Here is a 20,982-nt window from a genome sequence, read left to right as displayed (position 1 = left end):
TGCAATTCTCTCCACCGCTTCTAAATGGGCTGCATTTGCAGAGAGCTCTCTGTCGTTCTGTGGACGGATTCCATTTTGGAGCCTGGACTGATTCTTCGCTGATAAAACAACTTGTTGTTACTTGTGCTGCAGCTAAACTCTCCTCTCCCTATGTTGCTGATCGATATGCTTTCCAGAGAAGAAGCTGAATCCTTACCCATTTGTTTACAGGCTTGATTGTCCCAGGATAGATTAATTTTAGAACACTTAGTCATATCCTGGCTAATCACTGAAGAGAGCCCAAAGAGCAAAATTAAGGATAACACAAAGCAAATACTGGAGGAACTCAGCTGGTCAGGCAGTATCTATGGAAAGGAATAAAAAAATCGATGTTTTGGGCTTCCTGTTGGGAATGTCTACCCTGTGGGAACATATTATACTCAACCATTATTAAGGCCTGTGTCTTGTATATTGCAGAGATTCTTTTTATTGAATGCATATACAGCCAGCATTCTGTAATTTCTAACAGCTTGTTCTGTCTTATTGAATTCTGTGTCTGGACAATTTTAGAACAGCATAATTCAGTAAGTTTTTAATGAGCAATAACACTTGCTAATTTAATTGGCCTCTTGGATTGCTTTACACACTTTTAACCAAGTTATTGTCATAGTGGTATTTTACACAAAATGGAGTTTATTGTCAGTAACAGCAGCCAAGACTGTTATTGTCAGGGTGGAAGGTACTAACAACTAGTTGAAAAGCTGAGGAAGGACCTGCCCTTTTTATTCCCTGAGTTAATGATGGTGCAGTCAAATTCCCTTTCAGGGAGGTGCAGTAAACATCAGGGAAAGAATGCTGGTATGACTGATGATGCAACTCAAGGCTTGTTCAAAGATGGTGAAACCAGATCAAAGATCCATGCTTATCTTGGTGTTACATAGAAAGGTGTGGGATCCATTTGGCAGCAGAGGCAGATTAGAAACACATTAATGGCCCTGGTCTGCATACTGAATACGGCTGTAAAGAGCAAGGGGCAGGTTCGGGTAGAGGAATAGTGAAATATTGAAGCCAAACTTGGAGTTAATGATCTGTAGGTTGTACAAGGAAGAGAGCACACAAGTATAAAGAGTTTCATAAATTGAAGTATGGGAAAAAGAATGATTACTAGTGCATTGAATTAACCCAGTGTCATTAATTTGTGAGTTCATAGGAAAATTGGTGTTGCAGTTTAATCCTTGGTTGAAATGAGTTCAGAACTCCTTATTAATGGAAGAATCAGATCAGAGATAAAACCATAAGACATGGGAGCAAATCAGGCCATTCGACCCATTGAGTCTGCTCCTTCATTCCATCATGGCTGATTCATTATTTCTCTCAACCCCAGTCTCCTGCCTTTCCTGCATAACCTTTGACTCCCTTACTAATCAAGAACCTACTAACCTCCGCTTTAAATATAATCAGTGACTTGGCCTCCACAGCTTTCTGTGTCAGTGAATTCCACAGATTCACCACTGAATCAAAGGTTGTATTGAGCATTAAATAGATGATTTTACTTAAATCCAAAAAGACAAGTTCAAAGCCCGAGTTCACTTGAGTAGCTGAAAGTTCCATTATGTTAAATGGAAAGAAATGGGTCAACTAGGCATCAAGGAAAAATCTTTGCTAATGAGTGATTGTTTCCCACCAAGTAGGTTCCTTATATTTATTGACCTTTCATATATTGAATGCTTTGTGTTTATTGAAACGTACTTTAATGTTTTGATCTTTTATTTTCTAAACTGATGAATTCTGTACTTGTTACATTAGATCTGACTCTCCCACTCCTGGCTCCCCTCAAGCATTCCTGCATCCTTGTGCCAATCTATAGAGCGATGTTTATGATCCAGGCCTAGTATAGTTGTGTTTATTTTTGATGTATTTCAATTTGACATCATACATTGTGTTTTGGACTGAAAGCTTATCCTGACTTGCAAACAGGATGTGCTGACTGTTCCTGTGGATTCCTTGCTGGTTATTTTAAAAATGATTATTTTGATATTGTAATGTGATCCTGGTACTAGGTGCGTGATACTCTTGCCATTCAATACAGTGCACAGCAGGTGATTCTACATTAAGGTGTAGAGGAGTTGGGGTAGGGTGCATATTTCACTATTGCCAAATGTATTAGGAATGAGAACTGACAGCTGAAGTTGTGTTCTTAGTGACTTGGATACCCAAAAACCATATGATCATGGACTTAATGTAGTCTAATCTGGGTTAGCTATTACCTCCAGCATTTATGTGTGTTGCTCTGGATTTCCAGCATCTGCAGAATCTCTTGTGTTTATAAATTACTGTTTTTTTCTGTGTAATTACCAGGTAACTGTCTAATCTCAAATTTGTCAGTAAGCCCTAATTGTTCATTGTAAAACTGCAAGAAGTATGTGTTTATGTTCGAATTGAATGGGTTGGTTTTCTTGAAGGTTTGGTAACAGATTCTTCTATCTAAGTCCAGACATTGATCAAATGACATGAGTTGAATTCTTTTGGAGTAGTTAGGAAGTTTAATTCATCAATAAGTAACAAACTATGCACTGTACCAGGACCCTGAAACTATGGAAACTTTGTAAGAATTCATCTAGTTAATTCTCATCCTTTGGGAAAGGGTTATGCTATATTTCTGCCATCCTTGTCAGGTTTATTTGACTCCAGACCTGCCTATGCTTTTGATGGTGGTCATGTGAAATGACCTAAGAAATCATTCATTAAGCTCAACCAGTGACTGGAGATGGACAGTAAATCCCTAGCTTGCTAGTGCTATCAACATTGGAATAAATAAATAAAGCCCCTAATTAATCCAAACCTTGAATAAATATCACTGTTGTAATCAGATGTTTTTGTTTGTTTTAAACACAGTATCTGATGTATTTGAAACTGAAGAGATGAATGATTACACTGAGCGACTCGAGAGGTAGGAATCCTTAGCTCCAGTCTCTCCGTGTAGTCGTTAGGAAGAGGAATTTGTAAGAGATTTCGTGAGTGCTAGTTATGTTGGCATTGATAATAGAAATTCATGAAAATAAACAAAAATAGAAGCAACTGCATGCGATTCATCCCTTCAAGCTTGCTTCACCACTCAATAGGACCAACTTTATCTTTTATCAAAATGATATTCCACTCTACCATCCTCCTACTTAAGTACATCCAGCAGCTGAAGGCTGATATATACTTGTGCGTCAAATGTATGCCGTGGGTACGGTGTAACCGTGTACCCTATGCTGTACTCTATGCCGAACCCTATGCCGTAGCCTAACGCGCCCAAAATGTAACTACGCGTCGCGGCGACGCAGACCGAGACAACTGTGATTGGTCCGCTTGGTAGCATCGCATCTCCTCCTACGCTGCAATAGCTTCCCATTGGGCGACTGAAGGGCAGGGAAGGAACTTTGGCTGCAATGCTTTCCATAAAGCTTTACAGACCTCCAAAATTATGGAGGACCCTGTGCTTGACGCCAGTTTGTAGCTAGTTGCGACAGCCTGTTGATTTCCACCTGAAGCTAAAACTCGAATGCTGATTGCCAGTCTCTGAGTATATATACTGTGTGTACACAGATGCGAAATAAATGGTTGGAGACGATGAACCAAATCGTCAAAACTACCTGCCGACATCCGAAAATATTTGAAATGCATTTCCCCGTCCATGTCTCTCAGTGGCTGGAGAAGCAAAGAAAATTCACCCTCCTTCAGTTTCAGTCGCGGTTGTTTGAAGTTTGAATTTCTTTGTGTTGGGTTTCAACACGAAGAAACTCAACACCATGGCATAGAAACCCCACTGCCAACTAGCGTTTTGGCGGTGAATAGCAGAGCGACGCAGACACACCAATGCACAAGTATAAATGCTCACAATGGCGTAGCCCACTTGCGTAGGCTATGGCGTAAGCTAGTATATATACAAGTATAAATCAGCCTTTAGCCTACATAAGCTTGTGTGATAAAGAAGGTTTACAACCTTTGAGTGAAGAAACTTCTCACCTTAACCCCTACCCAGAATATGACCATCAGTTGTATTCTGTAGTATTACCAGGTGGCATTTTCTTCTGCATCTAATTTCTCAGAATTCGTTTTGATGAGATTTTGTCTTGTTCTTCTAATGCCCTAATTAATACATGTCTGACTGTACAAATCATACCTTGTATGACACAAAATACTCTGCAGATGCTGGGATCAAAGCAACATTCACAATATGCTGGAAGAACTTGGCAGGTTGGGCAGCATCCGTGGAAACGATCAGTCAATGTTTCGGGCCGGAACCCTTCGTCAGGAGTATCATACCTTGTATGACACTCCTGCCATCCTAGAGATATCAGTGTGATGGACTTTCATACACTCCCTCTGTGGCAGGTATTGGTAAGGGACTTACAGATTGACAATTAGCTTTACTAGTCACATGTACATCGAAACATAGAGCGAACTGCAAATAGTACTCGAGGTGTGGTCTCCTGTACTCAGAAACTCTCTCATTCTTATCCACTTGCTGAACCTGAATGTTTGCTTTCAGTGATTGGTCTCGTGCAGGGAGACTTGGATTCTTTTGTGCATCAACCTTTTCCCCAATCTATCACCATTTAAATCTCCATCTTGCCTTTCAGATTCAGATTAGTTTAGTGTCATACATCAGGGTGCAATGAAATTCCTTGCCCACAGTAATCTCACAGAGTAAACGGTATGCATGGTCATACTGAATACAACAATGAGTGCAAAAGTAAGTGTGTTTTTTCTAACCAAGGAGCCACATTTGACCTCTGATTAAACTATTCAAACTGCTTTGAAGCACATTTTCCACTACAGTCACAAAGCATGGGGTCGAACACCACACTTCCACAACCGGTTCACTGGTCCACACCCATGTGTGTAGACTTGACTTGTGCGTGGACAAGTTAGCCAGTGCGAAGGCTGAGTTTGCTGACATGGAAATGCTTGGCATTTTACACAGGCTGAATAGCCCTTGGGCTTTACCCCTCCACTTGGTCCCTAAGCCAGACAATGGTTGCCATCTGTGCGGCGACTATCACCACCTTGATGAAGCCACCACCCTCAGTGGGTCCCACGTATTCACCACGTTTAGCCAGAACGATAACTTTTTCTGAAGTGGATTTGGTCAGGGGCTACCATCAAGTGCCTGTGTGTGCTGAGGACATTTCCAAAAACCCGGTTTGGCCTACTTGAGCCTCTGTGCATGCCGTTTGGGCTGAAAAATGCAGAACAGACTTTACATTGACTAATGGACACCGTGCTAAATGACTTAGACCTTCCTTTTAGTTACCTGGACAGCATACTTGTTGCCAGTACACCCAAATCCAAACACATCACAGCTCTGCACACTTTTCAAGCATGTAACCTGACATGGACTGATTATTAGCCCTGCTAAATGCAGCTCAGGTTGTCTACTGTTAACTTTCTTGGCCACCACATCTATGCAGAAGATGTGACACCCCTGACGTCAAAAATCGCTGCTATTATGGACTTTCCACTGCCCTGCACTACCAAAGCACTTCAAGAATTTTTAGGTATGGTGAATTTCTATCACCATTTCATTTTGGGAACTGCCGAACTTGTATAGTATAAGTTTAGGACCCTTGTATAGTGTCCTAAAAGGCAGTGTCCCTAATCGCATGCTTGAGTAGTCACCAGACATGACCAGAGCATTTGGTGACACCAAGTGAGCTCGTTTGAACGTGACCCTACTGGTGCACTTATCACCATCACTACTGATGCCTCAGTCTATGCTGTGGGTGCTGTGCATAAACAGTTGGTTGGCGACTTTGTGGCAGCCGCATGCCTTCTTCAGCGGCAGTTTGTCTCCCACCCCCGGTCTCTTGCCCCCCCCCCCAAGATGATGTACAGCACATTTGACCGCGAGCTTCTCGATCTCTATTTGGCTGTCTGCCATTTTCAGTTTTTACTGGAGGGCCAGTATTTCACTGTTCATTGACCACAAACCCTTGTGTGTGCGATGGCCAAAGCATCAGGCCCTTGGCCTGCTGGGTAGCAACACCACCTGGCCTACTTTTCAGAATTCACGACTGACACGTAGCTTTCTGAAGGGGAGAATAATACTGTGGATGATTGCTTCTTGGGGCCAGGCTGCTGTGGAAGCCATTCGCATTAGGGTTGACTATCCCAGGTCCCAGCATGGTAGCCTTCCAAGCTACCGGCCCAGAGGTCCAGGCTTGCAGGACAGGAGTCACAGAATTGTGGTTGGCTGATGTCAAGTTCGGGGATGCAGACGCTTCTGTCCTGTGCAATGTCTTAACTGGTCAACCTCGCCCCATAGTGCCTGCAAACTGGAGCAGTACTCTTTTTACGAGGGGTGATTGATAATTTTGTGGCCTAAGGTAGAAGGAGTCAATTTTAGAAAACCTAGCACATTTATTTTTCAACATAGCCCCCTCCCACATGTACACACTTAGTCCATCGGTCATGGAGCACATGGATCCCTTCTTTGTAGAAGTGGCCCACAGCAGGGGTGATTGATAAGTTCATGGCCTAAGGTAAAAGGAAATGGGTTAAGCCTGCTTTATACTTCTGTGTCAACGCGTCGCCATAAGGTCTGCGTCGCCACAAAGCCAACGCGGAACCCTGCATGAGAGCTTGCATTGCTGCGACACGCACCTCTCCCAAAATGTAATCGTGCGTTGCGGCAACGCAGCACGCAACAACTGTGATTGGTCCGCTTGGAGCATCGCATGTCATCCTACGCTGCAATAGCTTCCCATTGGGCGACTGAAGGGCAGGGAAGGAACTCTGGCTGCAATGCTTTCCATAAAGCTTTACAGACCTCCGAAATTATGGAGGGCACATTTCGCATGAGAAAAAAGCCTCTCGCATCTTGTTTACCCCGAGACTACCATGACCATGAAACCTTGTGCGGGCAGCTGAGTGCGCATGCGTGACGTGCGTGAATTGCCCAGCGACGCAGACTCACCAACACACAAGTATAAATGCTCACAATGTGCGTAGGCCACTTGTGTAGGTTACGGCATCCAGTTAATGCAGAAGTATAAACCAGGCTTTATACAGCTCTCGTTATATGCACGTGCAGTTCAACTCTGAGTGAAAATGCAGAAAGTTTGAAGTTAATAACTAATCTCCTTCTACCGTAGGCCACAAACTTATCAATCACTCCTGCTTTGGACCACTTCTGGAGGTCCAAGACGCCGACTTCTACAAAGAAGGGATCCGTATGCTCCATGACCACTGGACTAAATGTGTAAATGTAGGAAAAATAAATGTGTTAGGTTTTCTAAAATTGACTCCTCCTACCTTAGGCCACGAACTTATCAATCATGCCTCGTAATGCTATTCATGGCATTTCGCATCTGGGCGGGAAAGCTTCACAGAAACTGGTTGCTTTACAGCTTTTGTGGCACAAGCTTAGTAAGGATGTGCAAGACTGGAGTGTCAGTGGGTGAAAACTAACCATCATGTTTGGGCACCGTTGGCACCTTTTGATGTCTCTGAGCAATGGTTTGAACAGGTCAATGTGGACTTGGTTGGTACAGGTCAATGTGGACTTGGCTGGTACTCAGTTCCATCGCCCTCCCTACCATGGTGGACCGTACAATTCATGTCAGACCACTGGGCCGCAATGGCCCAAAACCTAGGCATTGAATTGCATCACACCACGGCATATCACCCGCAGTCCAATGGCCTGTGCGAGCGGCTTCACCGTTCCTTAAAGACTGCTCTGAGGGCCTCCCTGATGGACAAGAGTCTCCCGTGTGTCCTGGGACTCAGAATGGCTCCAAAAGAGGACCTACAGTTCTCCATAGCTGACTTGGTGTATACCAGCTGCTACGGGTGCCAGGTCTACCTCCCATCATGGCATACAACACTCTTGGGTTCCAGTTGACCTACATTCTATTTCATTCATTTTTGTCCTCGATACACATCAACACCCCCTTAAGCCTCCTTATGATGGCCCAGGTCTAAAAAAATTTTATTATAGATAGGAAGGGTAAACCTGAGTGTATTTCTGTAGATCCGGCCCACCTTAAACCAGCCCACCAAAAGCTGGGTGTTTCTCCTACTGTACCCCTGATCACACATGACCGTGTGCATGTCAGCACCCTTCTGGGTGAGTCAACAACACCTAATGTTACTCCAACCAAGGCAGATAGGACCTGAGCCAACTACAAGCTCCGGACAGACTCAGAATGTTGGTTTTGGTGAATTTTGGGAGGGTCTGTGTAGGGTAATGTAATGGGTAACAGGTCATTGTTCATAATAGTAACTTTTCTACATAATTCACAAACACCATCATTGAGCTGTTGTATTCACTTAAAGAAATGATATCTGATGTCTGACGTAATGATCTCTGTCTAAGGTGACTGTTTTTGGTTTGTTGGTACATAAATTGACTTGCATATTTTATTCATAAAATCCTACGTTCCGAAGGTTTAGTGAGTCAATTAGTTTCCATCTTGGCTAGATTATTACCCACAAAGCCATTAGCTTTACATTTCCATTCTGAAGTCTGCAGAACCATAGAAAAGTCCTTCTGAAAATCCAAATACACCACATTTATTGGTTCTCGATTATCTGTTCTACTGGTTACATCCTCAAACATGTCTGGTAGATTTGTAGATTTTTCATTTTCACAAACCTATATTGTCTTTGATTTCAGATTTATTTTCCAAGTGCCCTGTTATTACATCCTTTTTGACAGACAAACATAGGCTAATAGATCTGCATTTCCTGGTTCTCTTTATTTAGACCATGGGATTATATTTCACACCTTCCATTTTTTTCAGACACCAAATTTTGGAAGATGACAACTAGCCACAAGTTTGCAGATGACAGGGAGCCATAACTTGAATATCAATGAGTTGGAGTAAAGGAAGGAGATAGTTTATTAAGATGTGGTGTCATGACAATAACTGTTCCCTTAATGGTAGCAAAACAAAAGAGCTGGTCATTGACTTCAGGAAGGAGACAGTGCACAGTGTTGAGGTCAAGAGGGTTGACAGTTGTAATTTTGTAGGAATGAACATCACTAATGGCCTGTCCTGGTTTTACCACCTAGAATCCACAGCGAATGAGGCTCACCAACTAACCTACTTCCTCAGGCGGCTAAGGAAATTCAGCATGTCCCTGTTGATCCCTACCAATTTTTGGGGGTTGCTGGGGTGGCGTGGTTCAAAGGGCTGGAAGGGCCAACTGTATCACTAAATAAATAAGTAAATTTTTATTCACTGCACAGAAGTTTCCTATCAGGATGCATAACAGTTTGGTATGGCATCTGCTCGACAGGTGACCACAGGAACCCTCAGAGTTGGGAACACAGCTCAGCACATCATGGAAACTAGCCTTCCTTTTATGGACATTGTCTCTACTTAGTGATGCAGCCAGCAAAATCAGAGACCTCATCCACCCTAGACATTCTTTCTTCACTCTTCCATTGGCAAAAGATACAGAAGTCTGAAAGCATGTGCTGATAGGCTACTATATTTTGTATAGTTTCTTTTGTTTAAATACAGAACCTTGGCCCTGGGTTAAACTGTTTTACTGTTCACTTTATTCAATAATTCATTCATGTTACATTCCCTGAAGCGCCATGTGCAACAAGATTATTACCTGACCTCATTTGAGCCAAGTTTAAGACAGCCATTTCCCTGGTTAGCTCGCTCAAGTTACTGGTCCTTCTTACGCACTCCTGGAATTTATCCTCCATGGTTTTATTGCTAATTTAGTTTGACCAGTCTATATATGGATTAAAATTGATCACAGTTACCCTCTTGTTCAATGGCTCATCCACACTGACAAGAATTAGATTAGAAACTGGAGGACACGGATTTCGGACAACTGGCAAGCAAAAGGAAAATTGAGGAATTTTCTTTCCAATGAGTAAGTTTTTGTTATGGGATCAATTAATCATTAAGGAAGCAGATTTGATAAAAAGTTAGATTTACAGTTAAACTGTAGACTGTTGGGCGGAAAATTTAGGGAATGCAATTAATTTATGAGATCTTTCAAGGAGCTGACACAGGTATGATGGGGTGAATGTCTTCTTGTGCAATACAATTGTTTTACAGCATAAGTGAAGAGTATTGCTCTAAATCGAAAATCATTTCATTCAAATGCGGTAGGAGAAATAGAGAAAAGGCTGCTTCTTCCTGCTTCTGCAAGGATGCAGACGAGCTAACAGCACGAACAGAGTAAAATTGCAAGTGCATCATTTGGAAGATACAGTGTTTCTGATTTCTACTTGCTTTGCCTCTGTTATGTTATACTCCATTGGATACACACTTGAGAAAATTGTTTAGAAGTCAAGTCACCCAGAGGTTCACCCTCCCAGAAGGACTCTGCAGTGCAGTTGACTGACATTGCAGTCTCCATTTCCTGACGACAACAACAAATACAAGAACACTTGTGCATCCCATGTTTAATATTGTGAGCATGATACTTTGAGCAGAGGTGGAATTAGTGGCTTTGCCACTATTGAAGTGTTGTACACATATCTGGGTGGGTGAGGGTAAGTCCATTTTATGCTGTAATGAAGGGAATATAAATAAATAGGCATGGTGGGCTTGTTGAAATCACTGGTAATTCTGGCTCGGTTGAATCTACATCCTTAGCTTGAGTTACTGTATGACCTATAAACTGCATTGAAAATGGAAAGCACTGCAGATGCCGAATGTCAGAAGGTCAGTCAGCATCTGTGAGAAGTTTTGGGTTAGTCCAAAATGTTGACTCTAAGACTCTTAGTCACTTCTGACAAACAAACATGGATCTGAAATGTTAATTCCATCTCTCATTCCTGGCTTGGCTTGTTCTAGTGTTTCCATCATTTGCTTTTTTTCCCTGTTAAACTGCATGTTTGTTAATGATGTTGGATTTCACAGTGAGTATTCACTTGATTGATGTACTATTTTTAAACTTTCTCTTTTGCAGTAAATATTGGCTACCGGTTGGCTTAGAGCGTCTGAGAAGGAAGAGTAGCACGTCAAGAAGTTTTTGATACTGTGGGGATCATGAGTGACGCAGTTGTTGAAGATGCAAGCTCTGCCATGAGCGAATTGTGTTATGAGTGTGGTCAGGCTCATATGGTCCTGGAGAACCACCTATACGATTATCAGCATGAAGTGGACGATGAACTAGTTTGTCACATTTGTCTCCAGCCATTACTGCAGCCTCTGGACACTCCGTGTGGTCATACATTTTGTTTCAAATGCCTGGAGAATTTCCTACAGGAGCAGGATTTCTGTCCCATGGATCGTAAGAAGCTTCACTTCCAGCACTGTCGGAAATCTAGTTTGCTAGTGCGTAATCTCCTCGATAAGCTAGTTGTTCACTGTCCATTTCGACTGGACTGCGATAAAGTGATGCAACGCTGTGAGCTTGACCCTCATCTCCAAAATAGGTGAGTATTACACGTTTCACTTTTATTGCAGCCAACATGTGATTATGACCTAGAGAATGAATTGTGTGCAGCAAGTATTTGATATGACCTACTTAACCAAAGGAACAGGTGGCCTGAAATTTAGAACTAACTTTGTCAGGGTGGAAAGGAGGCAATCTGACGTGGAAAGAACTGATTTGCATTGATCTGTCATATATGTATCAATGTTTAAGAGAAGTTTGGATAGGTACATGGATGGTAGGTTATGCAGGGCTATGTTCCCAGTGCAGGTCAATGGGAGTAGTCCTTTTAAATGGCTCTAGATGGGCCGAAGAGCCTGCTTCTGTGCTGTACTTTCCTATTTTCTATAACTCTTTAACTCTAAATCTACTCATATTAAAAACAAAAAAAAATTCCCTGCTTAAGTACTGTTAGATCTCCTAATTAAAATCAACACCTAGCCATCAAAAAAATTAAGATTTCAGTGCCATTTATTTTCTGTAAAGACCTCATGAAGTACCTTGTGAAATTTTCTAGTAATGCAGTTTTAGGGGCAAATTGAAAGATCACATGGAGCTGCTGTTGGAAATAATGGGTAATTTATTAAAACCTGATGTGCCCTAGAAGCCAGCTGAAGCTACCTGAGCCAGGAAGCTGCTAAAGCTGATCTACCTGAACACGAATTTAATACGGCGTTGACAATATTACCAGTAAAACCACAGTTTGATAACAATGGCGGCTAAAGGAAGACTTAATTAAGTAACAGACTAGGTCCTCATTACAGAATAGAATGATTATCCACAGGTCTAACAGTAAATCCAATTTTCTGTTACAATGGGATCATACCATAACAAATTTCACAACACATGCTGGTGATAATACACCTAATTCTGGTTCTGATTCATAGTTAGTGAAGCTCCTGAAACTTGAGTGTTATCGCTGCTGCATTCCATGCCTGCAATTCCCTGTTACCACATTAGCACAATCCACATTCCTATTTACTAGTTATTAGCCTTTGTTATTCTTTCCCCTAAAACAGCAGTGTGGCAACTTTTTCTGCAGGGGTTTCCTCTGCCACCCAAATGACAAAAGCACCAACTGGTATATTATTGAGTTATCATGTAATAAATCATTGGTTGATTTTTGCCTTCATTTACTTGACCAACTTCAACCAAGGTTGCAAGGGAACACTACAGCAAGTTTCTCAACATGCAACTGTAACAAAAGCCAATTTCCCCCGGGATCAATAAAGTATGACTATGACTATGACTATAACTAAACTCCTGGAACAGGGGGAGAAGAAGAAACGTCGATTAAGATTCTTGCTCCTGATTTCTGCTGGAGCACTCACAGGTGGTTGTCATGTGAAGATTCATTGAACATGGAACAGTACAGCAATGTTGTGCTGACCTTTTAACCTACTGCAAGATCGTTATAGCACTTCTGTCCCACAAAGACCTCCATTTTACTTTCATCTATGTGCTATCTATTAGTCTCTTAAACTGCCTCCGCCACTATGCCTGGCAGTGTGCTGTATGCACTTCCCACTCCATGCAACAACAAACCCATCTCTTATTGAGGTAGTAGTGAACCTTGTGGTCATTTCTGCTCTGACCACTTAATGTGATGACTTAACAATTGATTTGAGCTTCTGAAAGAATAGTAGTAGCCTGCTTGTATTCTTCCTGCTTTACTTTTTTTGTTTGTAATATTATGCTGTTAAATTTATTTTAGTTATATTAACTTTTTGCTTGTTATGCTTAATTAATTTAATACATTTTGAAATTTTCTTTTGCATCATTGGTGAGGGTCTTAATGGCTAGAAACTTGTATAAACAGGGCTTTAAAGACCTTGTGTACAAAAAAAAAGTTAACTGTTGTACAGAAGGTGAATATAAGCCAAATATCAACAACTGGGCTTAAAAGGATAAATTATCGTTCTGGTGATCTTCCTACCAGGGCCAGTGTCTATGGGATTTAAAACAGTTCTAGGTGAGATGTGCCTGGTGATCTCTGTGGCAGAAGATGAGATTCAGCTCCAGTGGGAAAATGGCTGGTGTTGTGTATCCTTTATTTACAGAGAAATTATCACATGGAATGAAGCTGTTCATACTGGTCTCACCCAATTTCCTCTTCCCTGCTGATCTCATCCTTTCTTATTCATTTCCCTCGTCAATGCCATGAATGACTATTAACTGCTTCCCCAAGTTACAGTGCATTGCAGATTTTAACAACCTATTATTGTTTTTTTAATTTAAAATTTCATCTAATTAAATAAAAATCATAGCACTTAGCAGGTCACTCAGCATGTTCAGGAAAAGGAAAAATTTTAGCAGTTTGGGTAAAGGCTCAGAAGGGTCTAGCTCTTCCTCGAGACTCAGCTTGTTGACTGTTCCAATTTTGTTAGTTGTGCTGCTGCTGGTGTGGATTTATGCCTCTTGAGTAATGAGGCTGTGAATTCCTCTTCGGTGATTTGAATGTAGATGATGTTTAAACTGATGCCACAGTGCTGTATTGTTGCTGATGTCTTTGGATGATGCAGGTCCCCCGCTTTACAAAAGTTCGCTTTACGCCACTTCGCTTTTACGAAAAACCTACATTAGTACCTGTTTTCGCTAACCGAAAGAAATCCGAAGAGGATTTTCTCTTTTACGAAAAAAGGCGCCCGCTTTAAACTTGTGTTTGCCCTGAGAAAGACTACCATGACTGTGAAGTCTTGCGCGGGCAGGTGTGTGCGCGTGCGTGTACGTGCTGTTTTTTTTCTACAAATCGGTTCTTGGCTAAATCTTTTCCAATTCTGGTAAGTGAAACTACACTGTACATGCATTATTTCTACTTTATATAGAAAAAAGGTGCCTGCTTTAAACTTGTGTTTACCCCGAGGAAAGACTACCATGACCGTGAAGCCTTGCGCAGGCAGGCGTGTGTGCATGGGTGTACGTGCTGATTCTTGGTATGATCTGGCAGGTAATTTTTTGCGTTTGGGAACGCTCAGAAATTTTTCCCATATAAATTAATGGTAATTGCTTCTTCGCTTTACACCATTTCGGCTTACAAAAGGTTTCATAGGAACACTCGACTTTCGGATAGTAGGGGGAAACCTGTATATCAAACCAAGGCACTGTTTTGAAGACCTTTTCGGTCTGGGACAACACAGTGACTCCTCGATCCGTGTCACTGTTGGATGCTGTGATATTGTGGCTAAGTTGCTAGACAAGTTTCCAGTGGTCTGTACAATTGATTCAGAGACAGAAGTTTGAGTCCTACCCCATAAGGTGGGGAAATTACTTAGCAATGAGAAACCATGCTAGTATAGGTAATAGTGACCAGGATGTAAACATATTGTGATTAAAAAGCTCACCTGGTTTGTACATGTCCCTGAGGGGAAGGCATCTGCTATTCCTACCCAGTCTGATTTGTATATGACTCCAGGCCCACCATGTGGTTGACTCTGACTGGCTCCTTGTTCAAGAGTTAGTTGTGTCTAGACAGGGATGTCCACATTTCATAACTGAGTTAATAAATCAAACTAAAATACCTGACAGAGTTATTATATCAATGGTGCTTGAGTCATGTTAACTACGTTCAGCTGTTAAGAGACTCAGAATATAATCCATTGGCTGTGAAACATAATTGGAGATGTTCAGGTAGAGGAGAGCACATTGTGAAAATCTTACTAATAGCAGACAAATTTCTGCTTTTCATCTTGTGAGCATATTGTATCAAGTGCTTGCTGCCTTTATTCACGTTGTTGGAAACAATTATGTTCTGAACCAGACAGCTGATTTGTTATTTGTCAGCATCTACAGAATCTTTTGTGTGGCTGATTAGTCATCATACCGTCAATAATCCTCAATAATTCTCTGCGATGCCTGCCTCATCCTGACTGAGGACTGTGTGGAAACTGGAAGAGTAGGTGAGGGAGTTGGTGGCTTTGCAGAGCAGACAAGAAGGTCTCTGTGTAGGAGGTAACTATGGATACAGGAAACTGGTGAATGCCTTCTTACTAGAAGAACAGGAGGCAATGCTTTGCAGCTCTGGGATGTTGAAAACTGACGTGTAGAATTTTAGCACAAGCTTCAGAAATAACTTCAAGTGCTCCTGGTCTGCTTGAAACAAGGATGTACCAGATGAGTTACAGGTTGAATAGATTAGAACTTTATTTTCTGGCTAGTAGGAGAACGAGGAGAGAATTGATAGAGGTATATAAATTTATGAGGGTATAGACAGGATAAATGCAAGCAGGCTTTTTCCCACGGAGTTTGGGTAAGATCAGAACTAGAGGTCATGGGTTAAGGGTGAAAGGTGAAATGCTTATGGGGAATATGAAGGAGGTGGTCTTCACTCAGAGCATGGTGCGAGTGTGGAATGAGCTGCTGGCAGAAACGGTGGATGCAGGTTCGATTTCAGCATTTAAGAGAAATGACCACGGATGAGAGGTGTACAGAGGGGTATGGTCCAGGTGCAGGTCCATTGGGTTAGGCAGAATAATAGTTCAGCATGGACTAGATGGGCTGAAGGGCCTGTTTCTATGCTGTAATGCTGTATGCCTGACTCCATGAACTTGCTGTTCAGTTGTGTCAGTTGAGCAAGTGTCAAGTTGCCAGATGGATTATTATCTATTGGCATGGGGCATCTTTAAGTATCTAAGACAAATTATTTATTGTGGCTGTTTTATATTGAAGCTTGTCCAGTTGCATTTTTGTTTTGTTAAAGCTATTATGTCTTTCTAAAATGTAGGCCTTGCTGGCTCTGTTGTCCTCTACCTAAAATGTCTTTATCCTCTGAAATCTTGTGCTGTGTTTTGGATAACCTCGGCCAAGCAAGTGTCACCAAGACTCTAACAAACTGTGTTACTAAGGTTCCTGGCTGCACCTTTGTGTTCCAATAGCCTGACCTGTTGGCCAACTCTATTAATGAGACAATAGCGGGAGTGTTTGAACATTGACATCTGGAATGAAAAGATTTGATGAACGAGATACCTTCTAGACCAGTGGTTGTTTGTGCACTTGGGTGGAACTTAATCAGTGCATTAATAGCTCATTAATATCAATGCACTGATCAGCAACTCAGCTGGAATCACAATACATGCTTCTGGGTCACTAAACTACAGCTTGGCATTGCCACTGTGTACCTTGGAGTCAAAAGGAAGGTAGAGATTGCAATCTGTTGTTCCCCTGCCGTACTGTGAATATCACCGCCACCTTTCTTTTTACATCGTACATCAACGATTTGGATTATGGAATAGATGGCTTTGTGGCTAAGTTTGCTGACGATACGAAGATAGGTGGAGGGGCCGGTAGTGCTGAGGAAACAGAGAGTCTGCAGAGAGACTTGGATAGGTTGGAAGAATGGGCAAAGAATTGGCAAATGAAGTACAATGTTGGAAAGTGTGTGGTTATGCACTTTGGTAGAAGTAATAAACGGGCAGATTATTATTTAAATAGGGAAAAAATTCAAAGTTCTGAGATGCAACGGGACTTGGGAGTCCTTGTACAGGATACCCTTAAGGTTAACCTCCAGGCTGAGTCAGTAGTGAAGAAGACAAATGCAATGTTGGCATTCATTTCTAGAGGAATAGAGTATAGGGGCAGGGATGTGATGTTGAGGCTCTATAAGGTGCTGGTGAGACCTCACTTGGAGTACTGTGGGCAGTTTTGGTCTCCTTATTTAAGAAAGGATGTGCTGACGTTGGAGAGGGTACAGAGAAGATTCACTACAATGATTCTGGGAATGAGAGGGTTAACATATAAGGAACGTTTGTCCGCTCTTGGACTGTATTCCTTGGAGTTTTGAAGAATGAGGGGAGACCTTATAGAAACATTTCGAATGTTGAAAGGCATGGACAGAGTGGATGTGGCAAAGTTGTTTCCCATGATGGGGGAGTCTAGTACGAGAGGGCATGACTTAAGGATTGAAGGGCGCCCATTCAGAACAGAAACGCGAAGAAATTTTTTTAGCCAGAGGGTGGTGAATCTATGGAATTTGTTGCCACGGGCAGCAGTGGAGGCCAAGTCATTGGGTGTATTTAAGGCAGAGATTGATAGGTATCTGAGTGGCCAGGGCATCAAAGGTTATGGTGGAAAGGCGGGGGAGTGGGAATAAATGGGAGAATGGATCAGCTCATGATAAAATGGCGGAGCAGACTCGATGGGCTGAATGGCTGACTTCTGCTCCTTTGTCTGGTCTTACGGTCTTTCTCAACCACCCTCCCCAGCATTACACTAGTCTCATTGAGGAATTGGGATTAAGATTCACCTCTGAAATGGACTCTGGGCCTTTAGCTATGTGGAGCAACAGCATCCTTCTGGTATGGTCCTTCCAGTCAGATTCCAGATTTTATTTTAATCCATCCATTCCATTTGCATTTAAAACTGACACACCCAATGATGTGCTGTGGGCAGCCTATAAGTGTCACTATATGTTCTGGCGCCAACAGGGCATGAACACAATGTTCAACACAACCAGTAGCAACAACAACAAGACAATAATAACAGAACGAAGCAGCCTTCCCACATTTCATAGTGGTCACCTCAGCTTTTCACTTTAGCCATGGCACCATTATACTTATAGCATATTTATTTATTGAGGTACAATGTAGAGTTCGAGCCACACTGTATCAACCACTATGTCTTTGGACTGTGAGAGGAAACCAGAGCACCTGGAGGAAACCCACACAGTCCAGGGGAAAATAAACAAACTCATTACAGGCAGCAGTAGGAAATGAAGCCAGGTCACATGTACTGTAAAGCATTGTGTTAACTACTACACTAGTGTGTCGCTCTGTGTCATTACAAGTGTATTGAAACCTCTCTGCATATATAGGAGTTTGCAAGAATACAAGTGATCCTTCATTTCTACTGGAAAGACCAGAGCTGTATGTGTTCCATCTATACTTGGGTCTTGGTAAAGAGAGGTCCAAAGATTCGTGACCAGTTGCTCTCCTTAAGTGTCTAAGATCCATCTCCCTTGAGTGGCCAGGGATGTTTCAGTCCTTTGTTGCTCTCTTTTCTGACCCTTGCTAAAACTGTCTTACCATACGATTGTTTACTGAAGAGTCAACTCCTTTGGGATTTTCTGAGTATTTATTGAGGGCTTTTGGTGTAGTCTATTCGAGTTGAGTGAGGTTTGCTTAGTAGTTGGAAGGCAAAGCAGAAATAATCCAGTGCTTTTAAGGATGGCAGGGCCTAATGAGTGAATTGCAGTATTCATTGCTTGATCCCCTCCCAACTGTGGACAATATAAACAACCACATTAATGAAAGAGATTTATTCCAACTTCGCGGCCTGCTTTAAAGCCTTTCCGTTCCCGCCCTCCCTGGGGCGGGACTGCTGTGGGGAATGCATATTCCCAGACTCTTTCCGCGTGCAGGATTTTCCCCCCGCTGGTGAAGATGGCCTGGCGCCCTTTTTGGGGCCAGCCCTCTGCCTGCGCGCGCTGTTGTGAGCTGGTTCGTATGTGCTAGAAAGTGGGTCGCCACACTCTTGTTATTTTTTTGCTGCTATTTATATTTGTTCACTCATCCTGTTTACAGTTACTGTTCTATAGATTTGCTGAGTATGCCTGCAGGAAGAAGAATCTGAGGGTTGTATGTGGTGACATATATGTACTCTGATAGTAAATTTTGCTTTGAACTTTGATATTCAAGACATTAGATAACCCATTTTATTTTATTGGTGGGGGGAGGGTGGAAAACGGGACTGAGTGACACAGGGAGAGATGGGAATGTAGATATAACAAAGTTCAGCCGTAATGCTGTTGTTTGGCCGGGCAGATTCAAAGGATCATTTGACCTACTCTTCTGCATCTTTCTCATGTTTAAATTGTACCTTTTTTTTTTGAAATCCCCGTTTTCTGTAAATTCCCAGTGAACTCCAAAAATTACCTCATTAGTTCTGTCAGAATCTCAGTGCTTCAGTCGTCTTACACAGGATCAAGCAAAAGATCACTTTGATCCTATATCTGGCACTTTTATAAATGGGATTAGTTATTAGAAGATTTGATGCAAGTAAAAATAATTAACTTGCATAGCCTTTTTTCACACTTTAACATTGAACACAGATCAGTACAGCAGAGTACAAGCCCTTAGGCCCACAATGTTGTGCTAACCATCACTCCTGCCAGTATATTCCATTCGCTTACCACTCTCTGTTTTTAAAAAAAAACCTATACTTTGCTCCTATCCTCATATTAGCCATTGCTGCCCTGTCAAAATAAAGTTCTGAATGTGGACTTTATCTGTGCCACTTATCATGTTATACACCTCTATCATGTCACCTCTCATCCTCCTCCGCTCCAAAGAGAAAGGCCCGAGTTCAGTCAACTTTTCCTCATAAGGCGTGCTCACTAATACAGGTAGCATCCTGGTAAATCTCTTCTGCAAGCTGTCTGAAGCTTCTACCTCCTTCGTATAATGAGGTGACCAGAACTGAACATAATACTCCCAAGTGTGCCTGACTAAGGTTTAATAGAGCTGCAACATTACCTTGTGGTTCTTGAACTCATTTCCTCAATTAAAGAAGGTCAATATATCATATGCCCTCTTAACCACCTATCAACTTGTGTGCACCCTAACATCCCTCTTTTCCTCCACAGTGCTATGAATCCTTCCATTAACATTGTATTCTGCCTTCACATTCAACTTAAAGTCAATGTCCTGTTGTAACCTATCCTGTCAATGTCCTGCATCCTGTCCTATTGTAACCTATAAGACAGCCTTCTACAATATCCACAACTCCACCAACCTTCATATTATCTGTAAACTTACTAACTCACCCTTCCACTTCCTCATCCAAGTCATTTATAAAGATCACAAAGAGCACAGGGTCTCAGTATAGATCCCTGCAGAGCACCACTGGTTGTTGACTCCCTGCAGAACACCACCGGTCATTGACTCCCTGCAGAACACCACTGGTCATTGACTCCAAGCAGAACACGCTCCATCTCCTATCACCCTGTGTAGGCAAGCCAATTCCGAATCCACGCAGCAAGTTTTCCTGGATCTCATGCTTCCTGACTTTCTGAATGAACCTACCATGGGGAACCTTGTCCAATGCCTTACTAAAATCCATATACATGTAAGGGGGTTTCGTCTCTTATGTTACTGCGTAGGCTAATTAAAATGGCTTCTTTGTTATGTTATACTGGGGAATCCTTCTTTGTTATGTTAAATGCTGAGAAAGTCTCTAGCTAGACATTTGCTTGGGTTAATACAGATAGCAGGGTGCTATTAGCCAATGGGTGTTCATGTTATCGTTTTTTTCCGGTGATAATGCTGTCTCATATGACTGGGGATGGGGGTTTTTAGCGGAGAGTCGGAGGAGAGACGGAGAGGACGGCGGATGTGCGAAAGGCTCCGGTCAATCACGCCGGGTGGTCCTGAGCCGTGAGTCGACAGGATCCGGGTGGTCGTCAGGAATTTATTGAGCTCCAACGGTTGTGCATGAAGAACTTGGATTTTGTTAAGTCTGGCGCCTCTTTTTCCATTACTTTCTTTTCTGTATCGAATTTATATTAATTTCATAGATTTGGTAATATCTATAAAGTGTACTTGGCAAAACGTACTGTGTGTGCTGGCTGATGATCGATTCGGGCGGCAGTGGTGCAGCAACCGACTCAGTGGG

The 20,982-nt window shown here is 42.2% G+C and overlaps 1 protein-coding gene across 4 annotated transcripts in view; it reads left to right on the top strand.

Annotated features, from left to right (window-relative positions):
- lnx2b (ligand of numb-protein X 2b) overlaps window positions 1-20,982 on the top strand; it is an 85,738-nt gene that overhangs the window by 28,525 nt on the left and 36,231 nt on the right. For 3 of the 4 annotated variants that reach the window (XM_072270846.1, XM_072270843.1, XM_072270844.1), the window contains exon 2: window positions 10,912-11,380. In XM_072270846.1, the coding sequence (XP_072126947.1) occupies window positions 10,992-11,380 (389 nt within the window). In that variant the 5' untranslated portion in view covers window positions 10,912-10,991. Of the gene's footprint in view, window positions 1-2,874; window positions 2,930-10,911; window positions 11,381-20,982 lie in introns of all 4 variants that reach the window. The other variant, XM_072270845.1, reaches the window with a different exon arrangement.

Source organism: Mobula birostris, chromosome 10 (genome assembly GCF_030028105.1).
Source record: "Mobula birostris isolate sMobBir1 chromosome 10, sMobBir1.hap1, whole genome shotgun sequence".
Lineage (NCBI taxonomy): Eukaryota > Metazoa > Chordata > Chondrichthyes > Myliobatiformes > Myliobatidae > Mobula > Mobula birostris.
This window is presented reverse-complemented; position numbering and strand designations above follow the sequence as displayed.